A 27,948-nucleotide genomic window follows, 5' to 3' on the forward strand; every position below is an offset into this window, starting at 1 on the left:
CATATTCGAACGACATGATCAGCTGGTTCTTTGTGCTGACACTATTTTGGGCTTTGGGAGATTCTCCAGCCACCGAAACTAAGCTTCACCGGCTTTGGCACGCCTTTGTTGTCCCTGACAAACGGCCGTCCAAGCTCAATTTGGTGTTCGGACGGACAAAGCTGAAGAGAAACACGGCCGTTTCCGCTCCAATCCGAACGGTTTTGCCACGGACCAACAGCTTAATTGTACGTATGGAAACCGACGCAACGCCACAGTCGGGGAGGATGTCAGTATCTCTCTCCACATTGTGTCCCCCTTCACATCTTTCGCTGACACTAACAAGTAGTCACAAGCATATGCTCAACCATGCTGAAGATCAAGTCTGACGTGCAAAGACCATCGCGGAATGCGATGTAACGTACCATTGCCAGCAACTGTTGTCGATGAAAATGTATTGGATTGTCCATTTCGACCCCTTTCGCCGTATTGACGGACATTCCGAATCATCTGGGTTGTTGAACGGCCATTTGTCTGGCCGCCAAGTGCCACTTCATATTGTCGAATGTGCCAGATGCGGCGTCAATGGTACTCGAAGCGCTTGTACGTCGCAGCTATGTTGACTTGATGTCAAAATGGTGCGATATTCTATCGTAGGACGACATCTGGATGTTCCCCTGCAGCAAACCGGCCTATCGCAACTTCTCTGTTGCCGCAGTGGGACGGCGGACGATCCGAAACAGGAGTTGTCACGGGGAGCTACATCGAAGCTGCTTGACACTCTCTTCTACTGCGAATACGTACGGCTCGGTATCAAATCGTGGTTGACCACACCGACGACGCAACATCACCAAGTATCCAAAACGGACAAAATCTCCCGAATTTACTTTTCGATCTTCGGTCGTCGAGAATGCTGGGTCCATCGAAATTGAGAGGTGGCGTCACTCCAGCACTCCAGAGGCCGCCGGAGTCGCAGTGACTCCGTATGATCCCGAACAAGAAATTATACGTATGAGGGCAGCACAACCGGCAGGACCTGGCCTGTCTGGGTAAAGATTTACTATTCGAGAGACGTTTTATTCTCCGACTCATACTTGACAGCCAGACTTCTACAGCGGACGAAGTCTCCATATTACGCATCCAGTGGCTTGCTGTGCCAGGGTGGCAGAACGGCATCCCACCGGTTTCCAATGACTCGGCGCTAGTTTGTGAAAGCTTACAAGCCCTCGTGCTGAGGCGCATGTTGTGCTTGATGGGAGGCACAGAGGCACGAGCCCATCAGCACTTGGAACAATCCGACGAGAAAATACCTGAAGTACATATGACTACAGTGGGACTGCGTGACTGTCCAGGCTCGTCTGTCAAGCAAAGGTTCGTATCACATCGAATCTTCTTCTCAATCTTTGACAGTCATTGCTACTGTCCCTGGCCAGGAAGACCGTTGATCCCCGTGGTGGGAGTCAGAATCGGGAATGCCGATCTAGTATACAATCGCAATTTCGATCATCGACGATGAATTCGCCTTATAGTTACTCAGATGTGCAGTACGGAAGCCACAACAAGCCGGAGATGATTGTAACACAACCCCAAACTACTACTCAAGCGTCGATCGAGCACAAGGGGGCGTCCCGAAGCCATCTGACGTCGGACCCAAGAATTGGCGGAGCCGGCACCGATCATCCGGTTGAACGTGGGATAGATGCGCCAACGATTCGGGAATGGACTCGCTCACTTGCAGATCAAGATCTCGCGGGATCCCTGCCTGGAAGAGACCTGGTGTGATCGCGATTCGCTGTCGGACAATATCGATGTAGGGAATACGATGCCTGACAAAGTAAGTTGTGATCCCCAAGGTCCAATGCCCGCACGACCAGCCCTGTTACCAAGACAATTCTTCCATCAATCGTCTGTCGTAAACGAACGAGCTTCACCATGACGCCCGTCAGCCTTACGGAGAGGAACGAGTATGACGGCAGCTATGCCGACATTAGGCTCCCCTTGCGCAACGTTGGGTGTTGTCGTACGAAACCAGCCCCTTCTTTCAAAGCTCAGGCTTTCTTGGGATCTTTCCGATATTGGAGCCCAAGTTTCGAGGATCATGACGAGATGAAGTTGCTTTGAGGACAGTACTAGAGACAATCGCTCCTTGCGACAATCGACTTGGCGCTACTACAGCATACTTTATGTCTCTGCAACCTGCTTCCGTCATTTCAGGGCTTCAATATTGCATCCTCTTTGCCATCATATACTCGGCAAAACGCGAAGCTGTCATTCAGAATCCCCTCAAGCACTCCCAGTTCGTCAAGTCGGAAACACTGTCGAGGCTCTTCCGGCTTGCAGGGTGCCTGGGCCGACAGCTCCGGAGCACACAACTTAACAACAAATTCCTGGCCAATACGGAAGCATCACGACTGCATGTTTCTACGTCACCCCGGAAGTCGGGTTTTGGGGTCTGATTGGTGGTGCATTCTGGAGTCTACTTTGGGAACCTTCTTCCCAAAACCTGAGTGAGGTAGACAACGTTTATCATGCATTCCTGACCTTGCTTCGCGCTCGGCCGAGTACCGGACCGTTGGGAATGCGTGCAAGGCAGGTGTTTGGCGCGCAATGGTTGCCCAAAACGTTCAACCCTTCACAAATTCCGCGAAAAGCCTCCGATTTCCGCTGTGGGTGTGCTGGGGATCGTGTCTTGAACAGCAAGGTAAGGCGGCTGGGGAAACTTTCCAAGGCTCAACCGACCCCGGCCGGCATGTTGATGTGGTTCTCGTGGCAGTATCGTGCGGGATGATCAGCCCAGCTAACTGCGCGTATTTCAGCCGCTCCACGTTCGATTGGGTGGTTTTGGCGAGTTGACAAGGACCTGAACAGAGCCTGCCTTCAGCTGCAAGCCACATTTTCCTCTTCGGGCTTAAGCTCCTGATAGTATCATTTCGGGCACCGCCAAACTCCACCACACCGCTAACATGCCAAACGAATAACACGATATCTGAGTTCTTGTGCTCTTTAGAGGCCGTCTTTCTCTTTGCCTTGGAGAGTTGTTGTTATACGGAGTTCGAGTGAATCTCGAGAGACGTTTGCGCTCGGATGGACTGGCATGATGCCTCGCAAATGTTCAAGGAGTTGCTTAAAAAGACCAAAGACAGAACTGCGACGACTCCCTTGCTTGGAGATGTTCGACATCGCGAGTGCGTTGGTCTCGGATATCGTGACTCAGGAATGATCTCCTGGGGGTCTGCCTTGCCAGGTTCATGATTGCCAACACTATCCAAGCCATCACTCCATACCTGCAGTTCACGAGGCGGAGTTTCCACTCGGTCCAATCATGATATCCCTGGGCATGGCACAAGCAAGTGACAGCTGGAGATGGACCCTTCATGTGTCTTCTCTCCTGAGCCTCATTGGCGACGGGAAGCCGCTGTCACTCGTCTTCCCCGCAGGGCGCGAGCTTCGGCAACTTTTACCATTCAGCCCGAGCTGGTCAGCATGGAGCTTCGTGTCAGTCTCCCGTTCTCCCTGTCTTCCCGCAAGGGTTTTCCTCGAGACTTTTCTATCCTCTGACACCCGTCTCTTCCTCGATTCTCGTTTTCCCATCATCTTCCGTCACATCCTATCACCAAAGAAGAGGATCAAGAAGAAACATGGGAAGATTCGTTCTGCTCGGAGCCCTTGCTGGCCTCTACCTTGGCGCAGAGTCCAAGGCTTTGAGATGGCAGGACGACACCCCAAGCTGGTCCCCTCCCAAGGAGACCATCGCCGCCATGGACATGATGGAACTCGGCCTCAGTCCGGTACCGACGGCGGCGCCTGACCCGGCCAGCGTCGAGCTCAAGCTGGCCAAACGTGTCAGGGGCGACGATACTTGTGGTTACATTTCCGGAATATCCAGTGAGTAGTTGCAACCTGACTCGCCGGTCATCGTACCTGAACGTCGCTGATCCCACAAAGCCGACTCCATCTACTGCGGCGTCGGCTCCTGCGTGATCAACAGCTTCTACTCCGTCGTAGGCTGCTGTGCTTCTTCATCAATGTCGGACTGCAAGATCGCAACCGCATGTCTGCCCTCGAGCTCGTCGAGGTTTTACACCAGCAGCGACACTCTCATGCGTTACTGGTAAGCAATTGGTCATGTTTTACTCCAAGAATGCCAAGAAAACCGTTGTCTAACAACCCGCGACTAGCTCCTCCTCCGCGCAGCCAGAGTGCATCACTTACGTCTACTCCGATGCCATCTTCTCAAAATATACTTTGTATGATTGTGCCACCAGCGAGAAGCGCGTTATAGTCTATGCAAACCCCACTGATAGCGCGGCCGCGAATCCGAGGACAACGGCCCCTGTCATTGACGAGTCCTCCGTCGTGCCGAGCCCGGTGAGCAGCACCGCCACCCCGGGCCCCATCACAACTACCGCCGCCCCGGCCCCGGGTGGCGGCGGCGGCTCTTCCACGCCCGTCGGCGCCATCGTGGGCGGCGTCGTCGGTGGCGTAGCCGCCATCGCCCTCATCGTCTTCGGCATCATCTTCCTCCTCCGCAAGAAGAAGAAGGACGACCCCAACAACAACCTCAACGGCCAAGCACATCCCGTCATGTACAACCCGCAGCAACCCCAACTCGGCCACCAGCAGCAGCAGCAGCCGCCACCGCCACAGATGTACCAGACCACGAACACGCAGCAGTCGTCCCCCGGATACGCCCCCAACGGCGCCGGCAACTTCCCGTCCGGGTTCACCCCGGTGCCCGACAATAGGCAGAGCATGCTCAAGCAGCCGTACGACGTCACCGCGGCAGGCTACGACCACAACGGCCACAGCCCGAGCCCGCCCGCCAGCCCGCCGCCCATGAGCCCCTCGCCCACGTACCAGTCCGGCGTCCCGTCGTATACGCCGTCGTCGCTGGGGAACGGCGGTCCTAGCCCGACGCAAGCCGGATATCCCACGCCTCAGCAGCAGCAGCAGCAGCAGCAGCCGCCGCAGCAGGGCTACTACGCGCCGCCCGCCCAGACCCAGCATCAGCAGACCACCAAGACGACTCACCACGGTCACCAGAGCTTCGCGTCGGAGTTGCCTGCCACGAGGGGTGATGGTGAGCTGCGTGAGTTGGCCTGAGAGGGCATCCTCATGAAAAGGAACTTGAATGACGAAAAGTGGCCGTGGTTGGCTGAGTTTCTATTTGTTTTGTACGGTTGATGCTATGTAATTAATCAACGTGGGTTAAAACCGTCCAACGAGCGCAGTTCGGGACGGGATGAGAGAACGGGATATGAATGGATTACTATCTTTATGTATATATGTATACCCAAACCTTTTAGGCACGGCCGAGACGAGCCGCGACTCTCTCTAATGCGATATAATGCACCATCAAGCTCGAGAAAGATTATACAGTTATTTCGTCATCACGGAAATGCCTCGTCACAAACGGCTGTGTCTATCCCGGCGCCAAGGCGTGTTCGGGTTGTCCTCTCGCCCCGGGATGAACTGGTCGATGGCGAGAGTGTTGAGGAAACCCGGGTGGACTTGGTCTAAGCTGGTGACGCCGCACATCTTCATCGTGGTTTCTAGTTCGTCTCGGAGGACTTGGGATAGCACAGTCAGTCTCACCTCATCTCTCAGCTCGGATGAAGGGTATACACCAAAACACTCACTCTCAACATAACGCTCCACGCCCTCGACGCCGTAGTTCAGCCCGTACAACAACCCCCTCCCCACGCCGACGGCCTTGGCGCCCAGACACAGGGCCTTGAAGATGTCGGTCCCGCGCGAGACGCCGCCGTCGACGTAGACCTCGAGCTTGTCGAACACGTGTGGGCAGTTCTTCTGCAGCTCGAGCAGGACCGCGACGGTCGCGGGCGAGGTGTCGAGGCTGCGACCGCCGTGGTTCGAGAGCACCACGGCCTCGACGCCCGCGTCCGCGGCGCGCTCGGCGTCCATCCACGTCTGCACGCCCTTGAGGACGATAGGCAGCCCCGGCACCGTGCGGCGCAGCCAGGCGACGTCGGGCCAGCTCACGGAGGCATCGATGTAGTTGCCCATGATGCGTCCGATGGCGCCGCCCTTCGCGTCGTTGCCGGCGCGGGCCCCGGAGATGGGGGACGCGATGGACTCGTCGGAGCGGACCCGCTCGTCGGCCTCCCTCTTTCCCGGGATCGGGGCGTCGATGGTCAGGAAGAGGGCCTTGACGCCCTGGGCCTGGGCGGAGCGGATGAGGCGCTCCGAGTTGGCGCGGTTTTTGTCTACGTAGAGCTGGAAGAAGACGGGAGGGTCGTGGGGGTTCTCTGGGGTGTTGTGGGCGGCGCGGGCGGCGAGGATGTCGGCGAGAGGGAAAGAGGCGCTCACGGAAACGGTCTGGGGGATGCCGGCGGCCTTGCAGGCTCTTCCGAGCTCCTTTTCGCCCTCGGGGTGGACGAGGCGGGCCATGGCGGTCGGGGAGCAGAAGATTGGGGAGCGCATGCGGTGGCCGAGCATGGTGGTCGAGGTGTCGACCTCGCTGACGTCGACGAGGACGCGGGGACGGAGGCCGATGAGGGAGTAGGCGGAGGCGTTGCGGCGTTTTGTGTGTAGGTCCGTCGCGGCGGAGGAGACGAAGGCCCAGGCTTTGGGGGAGAGGGAGGTTGAGGCGGCCTCTTCGAAGTCGTGGGCGCTTATGAGGGTGTCCAGCGGCGGTTTCGAGGACGCCTGTGGAGGAGTCCGAGGTTGCTCATCTTGCGTTGGTGATGTGGCGGTGCTTGGTTGGAAATATTGACTTTGTTTTGGTTTGGGCATGTTTGCGCCGGCGGCGAGCACGCCCTTGAGGTGGGCGGCTGGTAGCGTCGACTTGACGAGATTGGGGCCGTGGACTTCGGAGTAGACGTCTGTCGCGTCCTTGCCGGCGCACTTGAGAATGACTGCGATCCCGCCGGGATGTTCGCGGATGAAGTCTGTGAAGTCCCAAACGTGGTCGTTGATGACGAGCCAGATGTCGTCTAGTTTGTTGTGTTTCGATATCTCATCCGGCGTCAGCGTGGGTGGCATGATACAGGTTCTCGCTTTCTCGCCGCGAAACCTAAGGGTTTGTTTTTTGAGAGAAGCTGAGATGACTTCTTCCTGAAGTGTTGACGATCACATACCTGAGGTAGTCTATGATGCCTCGGCCCGGACGCCCGTTCTTTCGTCTGAGATGGAACGGCACCGAGGGGTAGGCAAGATGCATGAGCTTCGGTGGTTAATGAGCCGAAGGGCAGCTTCCCTTAGGTTCGTGTGGGGAGACCCCGGGTATCCCGCGGATTCTGATGGCGGGTTCCCCAGTCCCCAGGGGGGAGCTGCTCGCTAAGACGCACGGACGTATTGCTGCTGTCAATCGGCTGCAGGCCTGCAAGCCTCTGCAGTGTGGGAGAGAAAGAATGCATGCCACTTTATTTTTATTTAATTCCGATACGCCCCGCCCCTTATCGCGATTCTCAGCTCAACCCAACATCACGTCACCCCGCCAAAGCCTTACCGATGAGACTCAGAGCCCTCTCGCTGTGGTTCATCTTGAGCGCGATCTGACGGCCGGGTTCGCTCATCTTGGCCCACGTCTTCTGCAGGATGCCGATGATCTTGGCCTCGTCAATGTCCTCCTTGCTCTCGAAGTCGTCGAACTGGTCGTCGAGGAAGACCAGGCAGGCGACGTCCTCGAGGACCTGGGTCTCCTCGTCCTTGCTCAGGTTCTCCTTGCGGATCAGCGCGGCGACGCGGTCGACATCCTCCCGCGGCAGGGCCGGCTGGATCTCGGCGGACGTAGACAGCAGCTCGGCCACCTGCGCCGCGGCCTGGGACTTGAGCTTGGCTCTCCAGGTGAGGTAGCCCGGGCGCGTCATCGGATACGTGTTGCGGGGGATCTCCCATCTAGATTCGTGGTGCGGATGGGTGAGTCAGACAAAGTGATTACTCTTATATGCTCGGCATCTTTCGTCATAGACTTCATGCTTAAATTTGGGACAAGCTTTCATAAAGGGACAGCATGGGTTGATGTGTTACCTCCTGAAGTGCTGGGCACGGCAAGCGAGCTGCAGCACGGGCGGTGCCGTCGGGCATCGCACGGCCAGCCAGCGCGTCATTTTGCGGGCATAGTGAAGTTCAAATGTCACCGGGTCGGCGTCGGAGGCGGAGGCGGCAGCGGCAGCGGTCGAGGGTCTGGGGTCTTGTTTGTGGGCCTCGTTAATCAGTTCGAGGGCCTTGAGGTAATTGGGTGGCAGGTCGGGCAAGGAGGATGACGCTGCCATGTTGGCAAGCGAATCGATGAAAGTGCTTGTTTTAGAAAAAGGTGGTTATTGGGTGAAGGGGAAAGAGTGATGGTCTGTTTCAAACTCTGGGAGGTTATGCTCCCGTCTCCTCCTCGGAGAAGAGAGAGGAAAAAAACAAGGGCTTCTTCAAAGGCCGATTGATCAGGTTGATCGCCTGCAACCACTAATAGCGCAACTGGACCCCCACACCCTTCCGTGGGATGAGTAAGCTGGGACCCTGATTGGCCCGCACGGCGAATCACCCGCTGAAGAGCTGAAGAAGAGCTGAAGATGGCTGTGGGAGCCCCGGGAGAGAGAGCCTCAACGGACGCCACCCCTGACCACTGACCTTCCCGTCCTTGACCCGGTCGTTAATAACATCAACTCGATATCCCCGAACCGCTGCGAAACGGGCGCCATTTCCCACTAAACTTCACACTCAGCACGTCGCACAATTAACGCCTATTTCTAGAAATGCTTATACATGGCCATTTGGTTGACGCCATCGGAACCCTCCTCTTGCCGATCTGGCCTGCTCTAGACTCTGCTTGACTTTGCCGTAGCAGGTTTCCGTTTGGTCCTCTCGTCCCATGTTGGGAGCGCGTCCGTACATGTGTCTGACGCCGGCTCGTGGCCCTTCCCCCCTCTTGTTGTTCTCGATTGCTCACCTCAACTGAAGTTTTGACACTTTGGCGGTCTTAAGAAGCCGTATTAATAGATTTGAGGGGCACTTTCCCTTGTCTTGCGGTGGTTATAGGCTGGCTTCCAGTGGCTGTTGTCTTTTTCTCAGAAACCATTGACGGTCCACGGGTAACTTTTCCCTCCTTTGCTCAGTATGGATATTCTGGAAATAAATCCGTTTGGAAAGTGCAATTGGACCCGTCACAGTGAAGGTCGGACTTTTTGAAAGCTCCTTCTAGGACTGCCAACTTATCCTTTCCCCCTCGCTCCTTCCTTGCTGACCTCCTTCCTTTCAATGCCAACTGGCGATCCACCTCACCTCACACCATTCATCCTCTTCCTCCACGATACGAGCTCACCAATACCACGCCGGATACAACAAACAGCATCAACTATTTGACGGAAACAAATCAATACATGTGATAATAGGATACAGACCTGCATCGCCTACTTCATCCAAACAATTAATATCAATCAACCCGAACCCTACATTTACCACCTCACACCCTCACACGTCACCTCGCCAAGGACTTTCACAAATCACCACTCTCAACATCAAACCTCGCCAGCGCCCCTTGTCGACACCGCCATGAAGGGTCGGAAGGCAGGCGGCTCCAAGCCGCACCACGACGTCACCATCGTCAAAGACACCGACGACGCCTCTTCTCATACGGCAGTCACCATCGACTCAGACTCAGACGCCAGTAGCACAATCACCCTGGTCGACTTCTTCCCGGGCCTGACCCTTGACAGCGACGAAGCCGGCGACACCTCCGCTGAATCAACAGATGCTACGAGCTCGCAGATCAGCAGCAGCGCCGACAAGCCCTCCACTGATGGAGACAGCGAGGCTTGTGCCAAGGAGAAGAAGTCGTCCGACGTCAATTGCCTCGTAGTGAGGAAGCAACGGAAGAAGAGCAAAGCCGCCCAGTCAGAAACCGAGTCCGCAGAGTCGTCAACCGTCGAGAGCACCAGCGGCGAAGAGTCAACTTCTGAGGGAGTCTCATCTGAGGCTAGCGGTAGCAAACCGGCTATGGCAGAATCCACAACGTCCGGGGAGACCTCATCTGCTGGGGACAGCCAGACTGACGGCGCATCTTCGAGCGCGGACGCCTCTTCCAGCGGGGACGCCTCTTCCAACGCGCCGTCATCGAATCCTGGCAATTGGACACCCTCGGAGGATGCCTTGATCCTCAGCATGAAGGAGGGCGGTGAGACATGGGCGTCTATCGGCAATGCCATTAACCGCGGAAAGAATGAAGTCAAGAAGCGCTGGCACGTGGTAAAGGCGAACAACGCAAACTCGACTGAGTCTGGCAATGACGCCAAGACCGAAACTGAGAAGACGGAAGACTCGACTGAGGAGAAGAAGCCCGAAGCCAAGACGGAGGAACAGAAGCCCGAGACCAAGGCCGAGAAGAAACAGAAGAAGAAGGCCAAACAGGAGCAGACTACCGAATGCACAAAGAAGAAGACAAAGGAGCCCAAACAGAAGGAGGCAAAGGAGGATGCTGTCGTCGAATGCACCAAGGCAAAGACCAAGGAACACAAGCAAAGGCACAAGAAAGCCGCCAAGGAGGAACCAGCACCCGAGGAGTCTGAGTCTGAAGAGGAAGACGACGAGAACAGTTCGTCCTCCTACCGTGAACGCATCAACCTCCTCCGCGACACCGAGTCCGAGTCCGACTCTTCGTCTTCCGCTACCAGCGAAGACGATGCCGACAAGCCCGGTTACTACGAGCGCGAACTCGTCCGCCAGGAGCGCTACATCCGCCGCCACGTCCACCCGGCCCTGTACCCTCCCAAGGCCGCCGTCCCCGTCCGCGCCCCGAGCCCGGCGGACAAGCAGCAGCGCCGCGACGACAAGGTCCTCGCGGCCGTGGCCTCGAGGCGCGAGGCGACGCGGTGGCTCGAGATGCAGGCCAACTTCTTCAACGTCACGGGCCGCATGGTCCCGCTGTACGCCATCAAGGCCCGCTGCGAGGCCGAGGAGGACAGGGGCAAGGCCGCGGGCGTGAGAAGCTGGGCTTCCTCCGTGGCGGGCAGCCACGAGCTGCTTGACCCCTCCGAGCGGCCCGAGATCCCGGATGATGCGCTCCTCAGCGACGAGGACTGACGACGCGGATCGCGTGTTCCCATCTCATACCTCTCTCATCGCGCTCCTCTTCTCCAGCTTATCCTTCTCAAGCCACTACGCTTCTCCCATCCTCTCAGCTTCTGGTTTGGCGGAATGATTGATGAATGATGATGATGACGGTTTTTCGATATCAGTTGGACGGGGAATGGGTGAACGACGACTCGAGCGAGCGATTCTTTTTTTCTTTCTTTCGGTACGGAAAAAGAGGGGTTCAAATAACGAACGAAACGATCATGACTGGAGGATCAAAGGAAAAGGAAAAGACCTTTTTCCTTTGTTTGCTGTTTGGGAATATCACGGGACCCTCCCTCCCGGGGAATGGGATCATACCAAAAAATTGGCGACGCCGGGGAAAAGCGGATTAGATAGATGATGGTTGGGTTTTTTTTCTTTACTTTTTGCTTTACTTCGGGATTTTGGCCTCTCTGTTTTCAACACAAAAAGTTCGAGGAATGGGAAATATCGGACGGATCCTGGGTTTGGGTCCTTCGTAGCGCCGAAATGGAAAATACCCCCTTTTGATTTCTCTTGCTCTTTTGGTCCCTGTCAGCATGACGGCGGGTTGTGAAAGTGATGATGGATTAGAATCTCCAACCTCGAATGATGACCAAAAAATATAAAGTACAATCCGCCGCGCAGAACGGGGTATCTGTGGAACAAAGTATTAAAACAAGTCAAAAACCGCCAACGCAGATCGGTGAAGACCCCCTTCCATCTTCTTTTCTCGTCTCCTCAACCAAATCTCCCGTATCCAAATTATAAGTACAAGTTGAGGCTTTGATGATTACCAAGAGCTCTCGATGTCGATGTTTGTAGGGCGCTCACGCCGCTTGATATGCTGTCCAAGGGCTTGGGTGTCAGCATTGTGCCGATGAAGGTCTCCAAGGCCGTCCCAGATTGACCTCTCGGCCGGGGTTGCCTAGTCCGACGTCCGATGGGAACAGCAAATTTTGTACATTTGAAGGTCTGAGGCCTCGAGTACCAAGCCTTTCGTCGAGGCTATGCGCCTTCTGAAACCCCTTCTGGCGCGCAAAGCTATGCTGAATATTCGCCTTTATCCAGCTGAGCGCCATATTGAGGCTCAATATGTCGGTCGACGTCTTCTAGCCTTGACTGGGACAGTCGATCATTCGACGATAAGCCTTTGTGCGGAAGGCCGGGTGCAAGACTTTTCGGCCAATGGCCTTTCAAATTGGATTCTCCATGCCGGGTGCCATGGTGGTGCCTGGCGGTGCCGGACTGGGACTCGGTCCTTGAGTCAACGTGTTGTTGCTGGATCCCAGGCCACGCTTCATCATCTTCCCCAAGACGGTGACCAACTCGCAGGCGTCGGAGAACATATCATCGTCCATGCCCTCCGTTGCTTCGTACACCTCGGAAATGGTGTCCTTGGCCAGCTTGCGGCTTCCGTCGGCATCGTGAACACAGTCGTATAGGAAGGCGGCGTACTCCGTCTTGACCGAGAGTCGCAATGAGTGCGACCCCCAGAGGTGCTCGTCGGCAAGGGCGATGGCGTCTTTGAAGTACTTGTGGGCCTCAGGGAGGAAGTCTCGCGGCGGTTCTAAGAAGGCGGCGGGAAGGTCTGCCCCTTTTCGAGGCGCGAATCCCGGTGGAGGGTTCACCGGGCCACCCTCGAGAGCATGTGTTGGCTGTATGGAACCTTGTGATGAGTTCCAGTCCTCCCTCGCGATTCCCTTGCCTTTGTCCAGTCTCGGTGGCGTAAGACCAGCCATGGTGTCGGGAGTCGAGATGCCCATTGTCGAAACGGCCGGCTTATTATGGAATAGGACGAAGATGTGATAGAACGACGCTCGCAGTTTCAAGGCCAAAACTCGAAGCTCAGTGTGGTTACCGACCATAGGTATTACATACTGCTGAAGCATAACGAGGCCTTCTCTCGAAAGCCAAATTATGTGGAAGATGAGGTCGAGTGACTGTGGCGCGCGGGAAGGATCAGGACGACGTTGTTTTTTCGCGACGACAAGCTGCTCCGCCAGGCTGAGAGAGAGGCCCAGAATCTTGTAGAGCATCGACGACAATAGAGGATTGTCCGTCTCGACAGCTTTGGCCCACTTCCCGAGGAACTTCTGATCAACCTCGGAAGAAGCCATTGAGGCTTTCTGCGAGTGTGAACGAACGGCGGTTGTGAAGTGGGTCGGGTCCTACTCGTGTGTGAGCGGCCTCTGATAATTCTCAAGCGGATATGTCGCTGAATGTGAGTATCAAGGCTGCTGCTGCTTACAGCCCTGAGTGCTTGTGAAGGGAATAATCAGGTACTGCCTCAACGCGAAGTGATGATTCGCAGCCAGTGTTCAGACAGGACAGAACGAAGAATCCCAAATGTTGCCCGTGATGATAGTAGAGCTCAACTAATCGGAGGGAGGTTCGACCCGCCGTATGGCTTTTGCGTCTCAGTTGATTACGATACTGAAGTTGCTAGCGTCAATTAGACATCATCCATATAGTGATAGCAATTGAGGGTTAGCAACTCACGGGTATAATACATTACAGTAGGTTTAGAAACAATGTCAGACCTGAACTGTGACCAATTGAACGACTTCTCGGTGCAGGTGACGACTAGCAAGCCGACGAGACAGACTTATGCTCGAATGAAGAAACGACGAAGGATTGGCCTGATTTCGCCGAGAGCATTGCAATGGTCGGGTGTTTTTTCAGCTGTCGTCGTGGAGACTTATTAGAGGCGAAGGCAAGTAGAAGCTGTCAATTGGGCTGCGAGGGCGATCCCTGGAGCATAAACGAGTGTAAGAAGGGACAAGCCGGTCAAGAAGAAAGCGGTGAAAGGCCGACGGTAGGCGAGGCGGCGGGGGCGAAATTAAGAAGCCGGACGTCTGCCAATGTCAAGATGGGCGCAAGACGGACGAGGTTCGGTGAAGCTGCGGCCGGTGACAGTTGCTGTGATCGAGTCGGGGGTGGTACGAGGTGCTGTGATCAAGTTTCCCGCTATGAGGGCATCTCGAGTGCAGTCGAAAAGGAGTCGATCGACGGGGCAGCGGCAACTCGGACAAGTTTTGAGATGGGTACAGGCGATGTAATGTAAGGTAATGTAGGTAGCTGCAGGTTATATGTGCCCTAAAGGAGTTGCAGACCAAGACGCAGGAGGGCCGGGGCGTGCGGTGGTATTGTGCATGAACGAGTGTGGGCCTGGGCGAGAGCAGCTGCGGTCTGGACGTGGAGTTCCAGCTGGAGAGCCGAGGGCAGCTGGGAATAGAGGCGCTCTTTTGGGTACAGACACAGGCTGGGCGTGAATGACTGGGGAGAGGTGGGCGAGGTGTAGTCGAGGCCGGATGTCGATAAGATGAGATGATGAAGTGGGAGGGTCGATGGCGATGGTGACTGAGGTGGTACCAGAAGCAAGACAGCGAATTAGATCGATGGTGGACGGTTGGTTGAGGGGGGTGAGAGATGCTGCAAGATGAGTTGTCCAACTCTCGGAAGACTACCCGCAGCGCGCGCAATGTGGTATTGGAAAGCCGGGTACCTGACGTAGAGAAGGGCGACTGTAGGGACGTTGTGTGTCGTTGAATTGGGCGGAAAATGGAGGAAGCAAAAGAAGTGAGGAAGCCAGTGACATCAACCCAAAAAAGCCGGGGCTGGGAAGGACGCTGGAGGACACGGCGGAGAGAAGAGGGAAGTACCTTGTAAGCGCACGCAGGCTGGGGAAGGCGAGGGAACCAGAGGGAGAAAAAAAAAAAACCAGACGAAAAGAAGCTTGTCCAGAGCGAGCTGGAGCTCGGGCTGGAAACTGGAGCTGGAGCTGGAGTTGGAGCTTGCGCAGTATCCGTACGGCAGGAATAAAGACGAGAGGTTAACAAAGCAGGCAAAAAAGGCGAGGCGAGGCAGCGTTCGATTTCGCGCCGTTCCATCTCCTACGAACTGGGACGTGGACGGGACCACGGGGGTAAAAAAGATGCGCTAAATTGGGACCCTAAGGCCCGCTTTTGATGGCATCCATCGACCTGCCCCAGCTCCATGCCCCCCAACCAGGTGGGCAGAGACACCACTTAGGTATCACTGGCAGTAAGGTATCCGTGAAAGGTGAGCAAGAGCAAGGAGGGATTTCTTCCTTGCATTTCGTGTCTGAATCTCCAATCTGCCACTTCCATCCTCGGCATCTTCCCTTTTCAAGACTGCTCGCCGAACGTACAACGGTTCTGCTAATATCTCATCTAGCCATCGCATCAGGCTGAGACTTGAACTGCCCAGTCATCACTTGCCATCTCAACTTCCGCATGACTGGTCTTGGGCCTCGTTCATCCGGACCCTGAATGCGTTTGCCCAAAGTTGACGCCGAGACACGATAGCGCCTACATCTTGACGCGCGGGATGGTGCCCGAGACAGGTCGACTACCGACCACCTGCTCCCTCTTTAAGTATCCGATCAGACTAACGCGGCCGACGGAGCGCAGACCACAATAAATCTGCTTCGACACATAGTTCTGGCAGTTATCAATTATCGCGGCAACGGCCAAGATGCAGGCGATACCGGATGCATGCAAACCAGTTTCGAAAAAGTACACCTCACGCGCCGTCCATCTCATATCATCCGCGGCTGAGACACAAGAAAAATGCCATCTCGCTTCCCGCACGCACTTCCGTCTCGGCTGCTGACATGCTTGCTTTTGTCTGCCTCGTCAGACATGTTTCTCGCATCAGTCTGGAAGTCGACATGCGCCCACACAGACGCTTTGCGCATCGCTCTCGTGGCTAGCCGTTCGTCGACTGATAGCGTTCATCCGTTGGCTTCCGCCGTGGCTGGTTACAACATAAATCTCATGGAGAAGATCTGGCCGCTTGAGCATCTTGGAGGAACACAACGTGGTCAAATGTCGACCTTCGAGTACCCATTCTATTCCGTGGTCCTCGAACACCAACGGGGAGGGGAGCCCGTGCGACTGTCACTTCCATCTGGGGTTTCAGAACACCCAGCCCACCTTCCGAAACAAACGCTGCTTAAACAGCGTGGTGTATTCGCCGATACAGGTTGCACAAGTTTTCTTGTACGAGGACAAGACGATGCGAAATGGCACAACCGCTCGCCGAGGGATAACTTGTGCTCCTCGGTGCTCCCGCAAAAAAAGTAGGGTACGTATCGTCGACAGGACCATCTAACGTCTGGCCGTGGTCCCTGTTTCGTGCTGACCCGGCCGGAGCTAACCCTAGATGGCATTAGCGTCGAACATCTTTTGCTCTGGCCAACGGGACGCGGCGCGCCTTCTCAAAGCAGGGAACGTCCACCTGTGCCGAACCCTCAGCATCCCAGCCACCTTCATTTTTGATCTGTACAGATAACTCTTTCATCTCTCAGCAGAGGTACAGAGTACGTCCCTCTGATCTTGGTCGGGATCGCCAGCCTGCTGTGTCGACGCCGTCGAGTAGGAGGCTCAATGGTGCCAACACATCTTACAATTGCGCAGTCACGGCCAACAGCTGCAGCATTTTCTCGTCACGGGCCAGCTTTTGCAATTACGCCGCGCCAGTACATCGGTGCCCGACGACCAGGCATCTCTCTTCTGTCGGCATGGCTTCAAGTGAAGGCCATTTTGACCACACAGTATCCTTTGAAAGATCGGGAGGGACTCTTGGGGTTTTCTTGCTAACCGGCCAAGCACATAATCCTTGACGGGCTTTGCAGTTGGCCGTCATATATGCGACCATCCCCCTCGCAGTCACCCAAGGCCGAGTTGACTTCTTTTTATCAGCCTGAGCACTTCATTGCAGGCTTTCCGGTCACGCATCTCGTCTGAAGCACTACCTGACGTATGCAGGAGTGGGCAGTGACCACAAGTAGGTCATCAAGACTAGCGGTGAAGAATACTTTACCCGAGACTCACACGACTCTTCATCATACTTACTTAGGAACACGCAAACCGTCTCTTACTCTGGAAAGGCATTGTATCGTACACTTGGAAGTTTGCCAGGATTAGGTTCCCAAACCGACGACGAAAGACCCTGCCTCCATCAGTCCCCGCCTTTGACGACAACTCTACTTATATCAACTAGCCGACTGACTGCATGTGCATGTCACCGACATAGTTGTCCAGGTCGCAGCACAGATGCATCCATCGGCATGCGCTGGCAGTTCTGTTCAAGGAGGCAACCTTCAGCCCCAGTGTCACCGTAAGCCACAGCGCAGTTCGACCCGAAGCCACCTCTCCGTCATCTCATCCAAACTTCACTCGGAATACCTCATTCGTCACACGGCATGACAAGATCAGAGGCTGCAGCCCTATCTACTGCGATCAAGCTCCAGCGCTGGGCCAACCTTCTCGAAATGGTCCAGCCAGAGGGTCATATCTAAGTCGGGTCAACTTGCCCGATAAATGCACGAGTTCGTCCCAAGACATCATGACGCTGTTGGGCACTTCATGTGCTGCTGACTGCTGGCACGTGGACGCAATGGGCAGCCAGTGCAACCCACCAAACGCCAACTGTCAAATCGCGGGCGTGGATAAACGGTATCCGAAGCAGTTCCCCTGCCGGCTGTCTCTCTGTTCTCAAGTGAAAACAGTTCCAAGCTCATCTTAGCTTACCGGCTTCCTTCCAGATTCCCCCTGAGCGGTTCAGCGTTTGCTTCCGGAACGGGACGCTGCAGCATCCGCTTCTGGCAGCAGATTGCTAGATCTCGACGTTCTCGACGTCCCATTGGGCTTGCTTACATCGTCCCTGATACCCGGGCTCGTGTGCCGCAGGAAGGGGGAAAGGCTTCCCACAGCGCTTCAAACGGAAGTTTGCGAGTGTGAGCGAAGTGACGCCGGTGCTCTCGGGTTGATGCCCGATATGGGGGCAATGATCCCTCGGTCTCGAATTGTCTGAGATGAGGCTACAAATATGGGCGCCTGGCCCGGCTTTCCTAGCATCCCAAAGTAGTTCGTGGAGAGTCACCACTCGAACCAACATATTTACCCTCGTTCACTCCAGCCAATCACTTATACCTCCATAGCGACTTGTCACCTTGTGTTCTTCACGCATTCATTCTCTCGATTTAACATCAACTTCGCACTCTGACAACGCCCGTTAGAGACGCTACATTCCTTACGAAAGCAGATACTGCAAGAAGTCGGCCATCTTTGGTCTAGTACTCCCTTCATCAACTAGAAAAGACCATCGTCACCATCGTCGACCAACAAACTCGGCCACTCACTTCTTCCCCGAAGACGCTGTTTCTTCAATCTCATATCCGGAACACATCTTCAACATGTGCCAGTACTACAAACACGCACACGCCTGCAAGCACTCCTCCTTCAACTTCGCCCGCTTCTGCCAACCCGCCAGCCTCATCCAGAAGCCGTGCGCCAAACGCGACGTCTGGCAGACAATTCACCTCGACGACGCCTGCGACGAGTGCTTAACATGGTTTCCGGACCGCTACCCGTGCCCCCGGCAACGACAACGGTGTCAGTGAGCGTGAACCCAAGGAGTTTAGCTCTCTGGCAGAAAATCCGTGGGAGGCAGTAGCATTCCGGCTTCTTTTCTGCGCTGAACCAATGGTCCTTGTCAGTTCCGGCTCGCCAGCCTGGACACCGTCATGTGTTTTGTCTATTTGATGATTTCAACTAGGCACCTGGATAGGGCTGGGGCCGAGGAATAAACAGAAGGACTGAGGAGTATTCGGGCTGCTTTGGTATCTAGTCAGCTGGCTGGCACGGCTGATGATAGAAGGAGTGTTGGTTTTGGTTTCATTTTGGGCTTTGGTTCTGGGGTTCATAAAACTTGGGATAGATCGGAGTTGAAAGCGGGGCACGAGTCTGGTAGATGAACAGAACAGCACTCGTCGTCCGTAATCTTTTGGGAAATATTACCTACTGTTATTCACTCACTTAAACACTCAGCGGTTGGATCGCACAGGTACCCACATGCGTTTAATCTAAAATGTGATGGGAAAACAGGTTTTACTCGCTAATTGATTAGAGTCCTACTAACTGGAAACTCGAACACAATTGTTCTAGAATGGCTTTGCCAGGTCTCACGCGTTAGGTATCCTTCCAAAGTCTACAAACCTGGATTACGAAATATGGGGAAAGCAATAAAACCATCACCAAGACTAGCCGAAGCAGTTGAAAGAAATTCTCCAAGCGGTCTCCCGTACTTGAATAGCAGCAAGTCTCTGACTTCATGAAGTTGTCTAGCCAGTAAACTACCAGGCATTAGCACTCAAGGGAGTCAACGCGAAGTCGCGTGAATGGCTCACTGTGGTGGGGCCAGCTAAGAGCACTGACGCTCTGGACCGCCAATGGCGTAAGAGCTCAAGCAGAGCTCCCCCATCCTCTTGGACGAAAAGGAAAGTCCCGGCAAGCAAAAAATTTCGAGGCCCTTTCAATCGGACGACTTCGACTTCGACTCCGAACCTCCTCCCCGTCCATCCGCGCCGTTGTCGACAACGAGCATCCCACCATCCATCTCCCCTCCCTTCCTTCTTCTCTTGTTCTTCTTTACTCTTTAATAGAAACACCGCATACCCAAAATGTCGACCGCTTTCAGATCGGTTGCGCCGTTTTTGCGCACCGCGCGCGCCTCTCTGCGCCAGGGCAACGTGAGCCCTCTCCAGGCCGCCCTGAAGAGGCAGAACGTCTCTCCTGTCCTCAACGTCTACCGCTCGTACGCTGTTTTCGAGCGTACAAAGCCCCACGTTAACATTGGTATGCCAAACCGATTCCGGCTGCAGTGAGCAACTAAACTGACTGGGACGCCTTCTAGGTACTATTGGCCACGTCGATCACGGAAAGGTACTTTACGACACGATATCTCGCGCGGTTGCGCTGTAAAACTGACCATTTCCAGACTACTCTTTCCGCTGCCATTACCAAGAGACAGGCCGAGAAGGGCCTTGCCAGCTTCCTCGACTATGGTGCCATTGACAAGGCTCCCGAGGAGCGCAAGCGTGGTATCACCATTTCTACCGCCCACATCGAGTACTCGACCGACACCAGACACTACTCCCACGTCGACTGCCCGGGTCACGCCGATTACATCAAGAACATGATTACTGGTGCCGCCAACATGGATGGTGCCATTATCGTCGTCGCCGCCTCCGACGGTCAGATGCCCCAGACCCGTGAGCACTTGCTGCTTGCCCGTCAGGTCGGTGTCCAGAGAATCGTCGTTTTCGTCAACAAGGTCGACGCCATCGACGACCCCGAGATGTTGGAGCTTGTCGAGATGGAGATGCGTGAGCTCCTCGGCACCTACGGCTTCGAGGGTGACGACACCCCCGTCATCATGGGTTCCGCCCTGTGCGCCCTGAACAACCAGAAGGACGACATCGGTGTCCAGAAGATTGACGAGCTCATGAAGGCCGTCGACGAGTGGATCCCCACTCCCCAGCGTGACCTCGAGAAGCCCTTCCTCATGTCCGTCGAGGATGTCTTCTCCATCTCTGGCCGTGGCACCGTCGTTTCTGGCCGTGTCGAGCGTGGTGTCCTGAAGAAGGACACCGAGGTCGAGCTTGTCGGCAAGGGTGACGAGGTCATCAAGTCCAAGGTCACCGATATCGAGACCTTCAAGAAGTCCTGCGAGGAGTCCCGTGCCGGTGATAACTCCGGTCTTCTCCTCCGTGGTATCAAGCGTGAGGACATCCGTCGTGGCATGGTCGTCGCCAAGCCCGGCACCGTCAAGGCTCACAAGAGCTTCCTTGCCTCCCTTTACGTCCTCTCCAAGGAGGAGGGTGGCCGCCACACTGGCTTCCACCAGAACTACAAGCCCCAGATGTACCTCCGCACCGCCGACGAGGCCTGCACCCTTACCTTCCCCGAGGGCACTGAGGACGCCGACAGCAAGATGGTCATGCCTGGCGACAACGTCGAGATGGTCGCCACCCTGCACAACCCCTCCGCCATCGAGATCGGTCAGCGCTTCAACGTCCGTGAGGGCGGTCGCACTGTCGCCACTGGTCTCATTACCCGTGTCATCGAGTAAGGGATTCAAAACCAAAAAAAAAAAGTCGATACCCTGAGTTGGCACTCAGCACACACTCTTCCCAGCATATGAAATGGAAACGACCCAAAAGCCGGACGGGGGGAATTGGGATTGTACACACAAGGTGTTGATGCCTCACGATTTATGTACAACTGAACCAAAAATTTCCGCTTTGAGCCCTCGTGCTCGTGTATATTGTCTGGTCTTGGGCTCAAAGATCTCCGCTCTACTTCACCCCTTGTCTTGAATCATGTACTTTTAGACGATGGGACAATAGAACAATATGTGTTTTGTGCCACACGATCAAGTTTTGTTATTTTGAATCGAACCTTCTTTCAGCGTGACATACAAGAGCAAGACTCGAGCCCCGTCATTACATCCCCAGGCTTGAATGGGTCATCCTGACTGGAGCCAGACGACACGCCACTTCAAGGATCGCGTCGCGCTTTGCACAGGGTGAACAGATGGCTCGAGCATATTGATGGTGGTAGGTTCAATGTCGTGGTATTCGTCTATCCTCAATGGACGTCCGACGGAAAGCACTTATTCTTCCGTTAAGCCAGCCATAAGAACTCCGTGCCCTTGGAAGCCTCCCTCTGTCTGAATGCATTTTCCACGGGCCATCATGCCCAACCACCTTCGAGTCCCATCCTCGTCTCGTAATCCTGACGTTTAACGGAACTGTAATCGCGCCTGCGTTAGCGATCGCGGTCTCCCAGTGCTCGGTTCGGCGGTGCGCGCTGTCGCGGGGAAGAGTTCGTCGCATACCTTGGTGAAGCCGATGTCCTTGGCCTTCTCACGGAAGCACTGACGGCAGAGGTTGAGGTCGTACTTGCGGATGAGACCGGCAGTGTGCTTGCAGACACGGCTGTAAGAGGGGAAAAAATGTCAGCACTTCGTTCCCCACGCGTATATGCGATGATCTCCAGTCGTTCCCAAGGTTCCTCCATTCGCGTCGGGGGTTTTTCGTACCAGCTGCGAGAGCCCTTGCCGTAGGTGCGGGGGCGGGAGTTCCAGACAGACTCGTGAGACATGTTGGCGGATTTGAGGCGGCGGTGGTCGTCGAGAGGGTGTCGGCGAAAGTCTCGAGATGGGTTGACTGCGTGGTGGTTGTCGCTTTTCCAATGGAGCGGAAATTTTGTGTGCGAATTACGGGATTTCGACGGGGCTTGGTTGGGTCTGCCCCCATGGAAGCGAGGGACCGTGCGGGTCACGTGAAGATAAAGAATACTTCGGAGAAGGCGGTAAGACGTGGCAGTTTTGCTGACCGCCTTCCCCTTGATGCTCCATTTTTTTATCTTTCGTGTGAGAGGTGGTACCCCTGTTTAGTGGGGGGCTTGTTACTGCGTAGCTGAGGAAGCCAGCCGCCTGCCACCCCATTCGACAAGGGGCTGAGCTGTTGCTCTGTGACGTTTGGCTTGTCCTGCAAAGTGGCTTCTTTATTATATTTCAACAGCTAAGGTGATTTCAAAGCATCAGCCTACAAAACCACCACCCGCCAGCTGCATCTTTTCCTAGCAGCCTCATAACGTTCTCGTTGGTCAGGATACCTCTTAAGCCAACTTTTATTACCATCAACCGCATCACATAAACCACAATGGTTGTCCTCAAGAGCCTTGTGCTCGGCGCTCTGGCAGCTACCGTTGCTGCCAAGTCTGCTGTTCTCGACCTTATCCCCTCCAACTTCGACGATGTCGTCCTGAAGTCCGGCAAGCCCACTCTGGTCGAGTTCTTCGCCCCCTGGTGCGGCCACTGCAAGAACCTTGCTCCCGTCTACGAGGACCTCGCCCACGCCTTCGAGTCCTCCAAGGACGTCCAGATCGCCAAGGTCGATGCCGATGCTGAGCGGGACCTGGGCAAGAGATTCGGGGTTCAGGGATTCCCTACTCTCAAGTGGTTCGACGGCAAGAGCGACCAGCCCACTGACTACAGCGGCGGCCGCGATCTGGAGGCCCTGAGCAACTTCATCACCGAGAAGACTAGCATCAAGCCCCGCAAGAAGTACACACCGCCTAGCGCTGTGAACATGCTCACCGATGAGACCTTCAAGACGACTATTGGTGGCGACAAGGACGTCCTCGTTGCCTTCACTGCCCCTTGGTGCGGCCGTATGTTTTGTCCACGCCCTTTGTCGTAGCTACAATGCTAACCGCCTCCCAACAGACTGCAAGAACCTCGCCCCTACCTGGGAGACCCTCGCCGAGGACTTCATTCTTGACGAAGGCGTCGTGATCGCCAAGGTCGACGCCGAGAATGAGAGCAGCAAGGGAACCGCCGCCGCTCAGGGTGTCTCTTCTTACCCCACCATCAAGTTCTTCCCCAAGGGCTCCAAGGAGGGCGAGCTCTACAACGGCGGCCGCAAGGAGGAGGACTTCATCAACTTCATCAACGAGAAGGCCGGCACTGCCCGCGTCCCCGGCGGTGGCCTCAGCCCCGTCGCCGGCACCATCGCCGCCCTCGACAAGATCGTCGCCAAGTACACCAGCGGCACCAGCCTCGCTGACGCCGCCGCCGAGGTCCAGAAGGAGGCCGAGACTCTCAAGGAGCAGGCCCAGTACAAGTACGCCGAGTACTACGTCCGCGTCTTCGACAAGCTCTCCAAGAACGACGGCTACGTCAAGAAGGAGGCTGCTCGCCTTGACAACATCCTCAAGAAGGGCGGTCTCGCCCCCGCCAAGCGTGACGAGATCACCAGCAAGACCAACATCCTGCGCAAGTTCCTCGAGAAGGCCGAGGAGAAGGTCGCCGACGCGAAGGAGGAGTTGTAGAGAACTTTTGCTACGACGTCACGCTTTACATATGTATCAAAAGGTAACTGGGGTAGCGGAGGTTTGACAAGTGAGCAACACTGAGCGGGTTAGCTCGCGTTGATGACTTTGGTAGCCTGAGATACCGACAACCAAGAATAAAAATAACAAGAATAACTCAAAACGTTGCCCCTGCATCCGCCCGTGACATTCAGCTCTAGTGATGCTGCATCATGACCCCTAAACGCCAGTGGCACGAACTCAAGACGACTTTGATGAACCGGCCTCCTTCTCCTTACTCGCAAGTAGCGCGGCCTCAAGGTTATCGAGACGGCGCGACATTTCGTCCACTGCGCCGTACGTTAGCAATGACGCTTCAAGACCCCTGCAGTACTCGGTCCCCCTCACTCTTCGCAAAGATCTCACTCGACACCCCGGCAAACTTGTTGGAGATGGTATTCAGGAGCTCCTCGACAGCGGCGTTGACGTCGCCCTTGGCGTCCTCCGAGGTCTGAGCCTAACACGTTAGTATTGGGCACACATCAAATCACGTCCTGTCCCGTGTGCTCATGCAGTCTGAGGTTCTGCGCCGGGGAGACGGGATGGCAATGCTTCACTCACGGCGGACTGGTTTGCGCTGGAGTCGGGGTTGTTGGAGGCCATCTTTTGCGTGGGTGCCGGAGCTGGCGTGGGGGATTTTGCGGGTTGGTTTGGTTATGTTGATAGGGAAGGTTGGTTTGTTCCGTGTTGCTCGGCGCGTTGCGGTGAATGTGAGTGAGGAGAGTGGTGGCGGGGTACTTTGTTGGTTTGCAATTGAGGTGAGGTCGGACGAGGACCGCTGGAGCGGGTTGGACGTCCGGTCGAGGGGCCTGTTTTTAGTGGGGCAGGCGTTAGGCCCGGCCATGTTCCCCACGGGACGGTTTGGCAACCTCAGATGCGCATTGTAGCATCATCTAGGTAGGTACCTTCCGTGTAGGCAGATCTATCGATTCGCTGTAAGCAGCTTCTCAGGCAGTAGGTACGGGAAAGATTGAACTATTTTCAAATTTGATAATTTTTCATTCGTTTGAGGATCGTTCTGTATTATGAAGGTCACTCCAGCCCTCATCGAAGCCTACGTCACATGGCCGGTTGAGAGCATTGTTTTTGAACGCGATGAGAGGATCTAGTTGGTGAAGAATACATCTCACTGGCCGCCGCTCAGAATCCGTGGATCAAGGTTAAAGCAATATAGCTGACAACAGCTGAGCTACACCGAGCAAACCGAGGCACACCGAATAATACCCAGGCGAGGAAGGCACCCAGTAACCTTCACCAAGTCAGAGTTTGATGTCTATGAGCCCTATTTTTTTTTTCTTGAAAGTATTCAGTAGGCTGTTTTTTACTAGCAGATGATAAACGAGTACAAGCGGGAGGCAACCAGAAAGTAGGGGAACTTTCGTGGCTTCCCATCAAGGTAACCACAGCGCAACGGAGGAGGTAGATAACTCTATGGACATGCGACCCATTCGAAAGAGCTCAAAGTTAAATACCTCAGGGCTTGTTCGTATGTGTACGTCTGATTCAAAGAGGCAACACAAACCGAAAGGAGAGAAAACAGAAAGCTACTTCAGGTGCCACTTTTGGCCGCGCCTTCCATTTACTGTCAAGGAGCTCCAAAAACCAATACCCAAAACATAAGGTAAGTCCACCACAATCAGACTTGCCAAACCTCTTGGATTTATGATGAACCATTTTGGCTTTGGTTTTCTTCCTATCCGTGTTGTCACCTTCGCCATCATCAAGGTAATGTTGACAACCTCCACAGTCCAAAAGGCAGCCCAAGCAACCCGACAGCCAAAGCTCAACATTTCCCCAATTGTTTACCTGACATTCATATAAACAGCTTTTCCCACCGAATTGCTCTTTCGACTTTTCCTAAGCCAGTTTCGGTTACCTCCATTTTCCACCTCGCACTCGTAAGCACATCTTACCACCTACTTGCATTGTTGGGTTTTCGAGTTTTCTCAGGCTAACCTCAACTACGTCTCATCCGTAGACACACTTCCACACCCGCATTACTTCACTCTGATTCGAAGACTACCATCCATCCAACGCGACTACAGACGTCGCATTCAAGGTGCCGCCCAAGGGCCAGCCGCCTGAGCGTCTAAGCCGCGAAGACCTTTGAAGACCTCTAGACAATTGGCGTCATACCATCGACATCTTGCTTGAGGACTCTCAGAAAACGGCCTCACAGCTTACAGTTCCAATGCTTCAATCTACGCAGCCGTCCGGCTATGCGAGCAGCCGGTCTCCGTCCGAGACGGAGACTCATTCACCTGACTCCAACGATATCAGTCCGCCGTTGAATCAGTCACCTGCGCCAGCATCTCCGGACTTAGACAACCCTTCTGACCCATGGTTTCCGGCCCCTTTGACTACGGACCAGCCACCTGTCACGTCGGGGCCGACAAGCGCCGTGTCAACAATTCGATTGCCGCCCATTCGAGAACCACCCGTTCGGGAGCCGACAACCCCAGCGCCGCCAGCTTGGGCGCCGGTAATCCCACAGCCAACGGGTCATCAACTAAACACGAACCCACCCCGTTCTCCGCCTTCAGAGGATGCTTATCTCATCAGCGATGGCAGCATTCGTGAAGACTTCAAGCAATACAATGAAGGGCGCAAGCTGGTGCTGAGATACCAAACTCCGCGACGGCCTTATGGTCTATCAGAATATCCTAACCCTCCTGGAATCGAGAGCGATGATAAGGCTCTGTCAAAAGAAGAGATAGAACTGACACGTACTGCCCTAGTTTACCACGATCGCTACATCAGCGATCACACCCCTGGTCCAGTCGAGGCCAAAGTCGATCTTACGGTTGTGGACAACATATCTGGCGGTGTTGGTGCCGGCACTCAGATACTTCTCTGTAAAGTTGAGGATACCCAGTACGATGGAGACACAGAAATTTGCAACAATGGAAAGATGCAATCAGACTCGTCGATCCGCCACTTCTTCAACGACACGGCCAGGCGTGTGAAGCAGGCATGCGATGCCATACTTTCCCCTTGGCGCCAGGATGCGGAGAATGCAGGCGATGCTGGTCCTTCGGAAGACCAGAAACAAGAGAAGTCTGTCCTCAGCGAACGCCCAACCTTAATCGGAGACCGCTTGGTTCTAGGCCAACTTGTGGTTGTCAAGGTCTACGACGCAATGTTCTATCCTGGCGGAATGCACCAAGGTCTCTGGAAGGCAACCTCCATCGCTGACCAGGAGCACAGCCGCGAGGCTGGTACTTACTCTCATCTCTGGACTGAGAATAAGACCGGCAAGCTGCAGATCACGCCGCAGTTTTACGGCTCATGGGCGATCGAACTTACGACTGTCAACCAGCAGGTCTCGCAGAAGAAACGATTTGCTCGTTCCATTATGATCGAACACGTCAAAGGTACCAGCATTGAGAACTTGTGCCGCCGGACTTATAAAGGGAACCATCTTATTGTTCGCAATCAAGGGAGACCTGAAATGGCCGATGGCACAGAGTTCATTTTCGACGAGGACTTCCGCCTGGGTGTCCTACAGCGATTGATAGACGGCTACGTCAATCTTCTTCATGTGGGCGTCTGGCTGCGTATCGATCCAGAGGATGTTCTCTTAACAGGAAAGGATGGCGACGTACTCCTGGATAAGCCCCGGGTTGTCCTTATCGACTACGTCAACGCCCGAATTGACTCACAGTTTAAAAAGCCGAACAACATCTACCAACCGTGGAAGATGCCCCCTCATCCCTTTGGAGAGTTCAGTATGGAGAAGATGATACACTTCTCAGGCTGGTATAACCACCTCTGGACAACACACCATTTCGACAGATGGATGAAGCAGGTGTTTGGCCAGTTGGACGACCCAAGATACACAAGTCCCATGGTGTCCAAAGCATTCATCGACGAGATCGGAACAGAGGATACAGGTCTTCCGGCATAGAGTTACCATTGTCTCGGGAATCGGGTGTATGCAGCGTTGATCAAGGACTTCTGGAAAACCTCTCGTAAAGTGGAGGTCATTGTATACAGAAGGTAGAAGATAATTAGGTTACATTGGGAGTTGATTGAGAACTCTTAGGAAAGGTAATGAGAGGAAGCACATTCTTTGGAGCCTACGAGTAAAGCGGTTTGGTAGCTAACTTGTATTCCCCTGTATTCTACCTTCTCGATCTGGATCCTGTCTGTTTATGTCCAATTGGAGATAATG

At 54.8% G+C, this 27,948-nt stretch overlaps 9 protein-coding genes across 9 annotated transcripts; 5 read left to right on the forward strand and 4 right to left on the reverse strand.

Moving 5' to 3' along the window:
• Positions 1–3,617: 3,617 nt before the first annotated feature.
• Positions 3,618–5,082, forward strand: CkaCkLH20_01423 (uncharacterized protein; the record flags this gene model as incomplete). The annotated part of the gene is made up of 3 exons (XM_038884142.1): positions 3,618–3,864; positions 3,925–4,090; positions 4,158–5,082. The coding sequence occupies 3 exons, from the start codon at positions 3,618–3,620 to the stop codon at positions 5,080–5,082; spliced, it is 1,338 nt and encodes a 445-aa protein (XP_038750734.1).
• Positions 5,083–5,385: 303 nt separating this feature from the next.
• On the reverse strand, positions 5,386–8,216 carry CkaCkLH20_01424 (FMN-dependent dehydrogenase; the record flags this gene model as incomplete). The annotated part of the gene is made up of 4 exons (XM_038884143.1): positions 5,386–5,549; positions 5,619–6,935; positions 7,451–7,839; positions 7,972–8,216. 4 exons carry the CDS (start codon positions 8,214–8,216, stop codon positions 5,386–5,388), a joined length of 2,115 nt encoding a protein of 704 aa, XP_038750735.1.
• Positions 8,217–9,486: 1,270 nt separating this feature from the next.
• Positions 9,487–11,013, forward strand: CkaCkLH20_01425 (uncharacterized protein; the record flags this gene model as incomplete). Its single annotated transcript, XM_038884144.1, has 1 exon — positions 9,487–11,013. One exon carries the CDS (start codon positions 9,487–9,489, stop codon positions 11,011–11,013), a length of 1,527 nt encoding a protein of 508 aa, XP_038750736.1.
• Positions 11,014–12,221: 1,208 nt separating this feature from the next.
• Positions 12,222–13,145, reverse strand: CkaCkLH20_01426 (uncharacterized protein; the record flags this gene model as incomplete). Its single annotated transcript, XM_038884145.1, has 1 exon — positions 12,222–13,145. The coding sequence occupies one exon, from the start codon at positions 13,143–13,145 to the stop codon at positions 12,222–12,224; it is 924 nt and encodes a 307-aa protein (XP_038750737.1).
• A 6,371-nt stretch (positions 13,146–19,516) lies between these two features.
• Positions 19,517–20,967, forward strand: CkaCkLH20_01427 (uncharacterized protein; the record flags this gene model as incomplete). The annotated part of the gene is made up of 3 exons (XM_038884146.1): positions 19,517–19,691; positions 19,750–19,778; positions 19,834–20,967. 3 exons carry the CDS (start codon positions 19,517–19,519, stop codon positions 20,965–20,967), a joined length of 1,338 nt encoding a protein of 445 aa, XP_038750738.1.
• A 672-nt stretch (positions 20,968–21,639) lies between these two features.
• Positions 21,640–22,001, reverse strand: CkaCkLH20_01428 (40S ribosomal protein S29; the record flags this gene model as incomplete). The annotated part of the gene is made up of 2 exons (XM_038884147.1): positions 21,640–21,835; positions 21,940–22,001. 2 exons carry the CDS (start codon positions 21,999–22,001, stop codon positions 21,640–21,642), a joined length of 258 nt encoding a protein of 85 aa, XP_038750739.1.
• A 563-nt stretch (positions 22,002–22,564) lies between these two features.
• On the forward strand, positions 22,565–23,735 carry CkaCkLH20_01429 (uncharacterized protein; the record flags this gene model as incomplete). The annotated part of the gene is made up of 2 exons (XM_038884148.1): positions 22,565–23,075; positions 23,131–23,735. 2 exons carry the CDS (start codon positions 22,565–22,567, stop codon positions 23,733–23,735), a joined length of 1,116 nt encoding a protein of 371 aa, XP_038750740.1.
• Positions 23,736–23,975: 240 nt separating this feature from the next.
• CkaCkLH20_01430 (heat shock factor binding protein 1) lies at positions 23,976–24,377 on the reverse strand (the record flags this gene model as incomplete). The annotated part of the gene is made up of 3 exons (XM_038884149.1): positions 23,976–24,064; positions 24,123–24,225; positions 24,336–24,377. 3 exons carry the CDS (start codon positions 24,375–24,377, stop codon positions 23,976–23,978), a joined length of 234 nt encoding a protein of 77 aa, XP_038750741.1.
• A 1,737-nt stretch (positions 24,378–26,114) lies between these two features.
• CkaCkLH20_01431 (uncharacterized protein) lies at positions 26,115–27,681 on the forward strand (the record flags this gene model as incomplete). The annotated part of the gene is made up of 3 exons (XM_038884150.1): positions 26,115–26,256; positions 26,318–27,148; positions 27,215–27,681. 3 exons carry the CDS (start codon positions 26,115–26,117, stop codon positions 27,679–27,681), a joined length of 1,440 nt encoding a protein of 479 aa, XP_038750742.1.
• Between the last annotated feature and the right edge of the window lie 267 nt (positions 27,682–27,948).

Source organism: Colletotrichum karsti (genome assembly GCF_011947395.1).
Source record: "Colletotrichum karsti strain CkLH20 chromosome Unknown Scaffold3, whole genome shotgun sequence".
NCBI lineage: Eukaryota > Fungi > Ascomycota > Sordariomycetes > Glomerellales > Glomerellaceae > Colletotrichum > Colletotrichum karsti.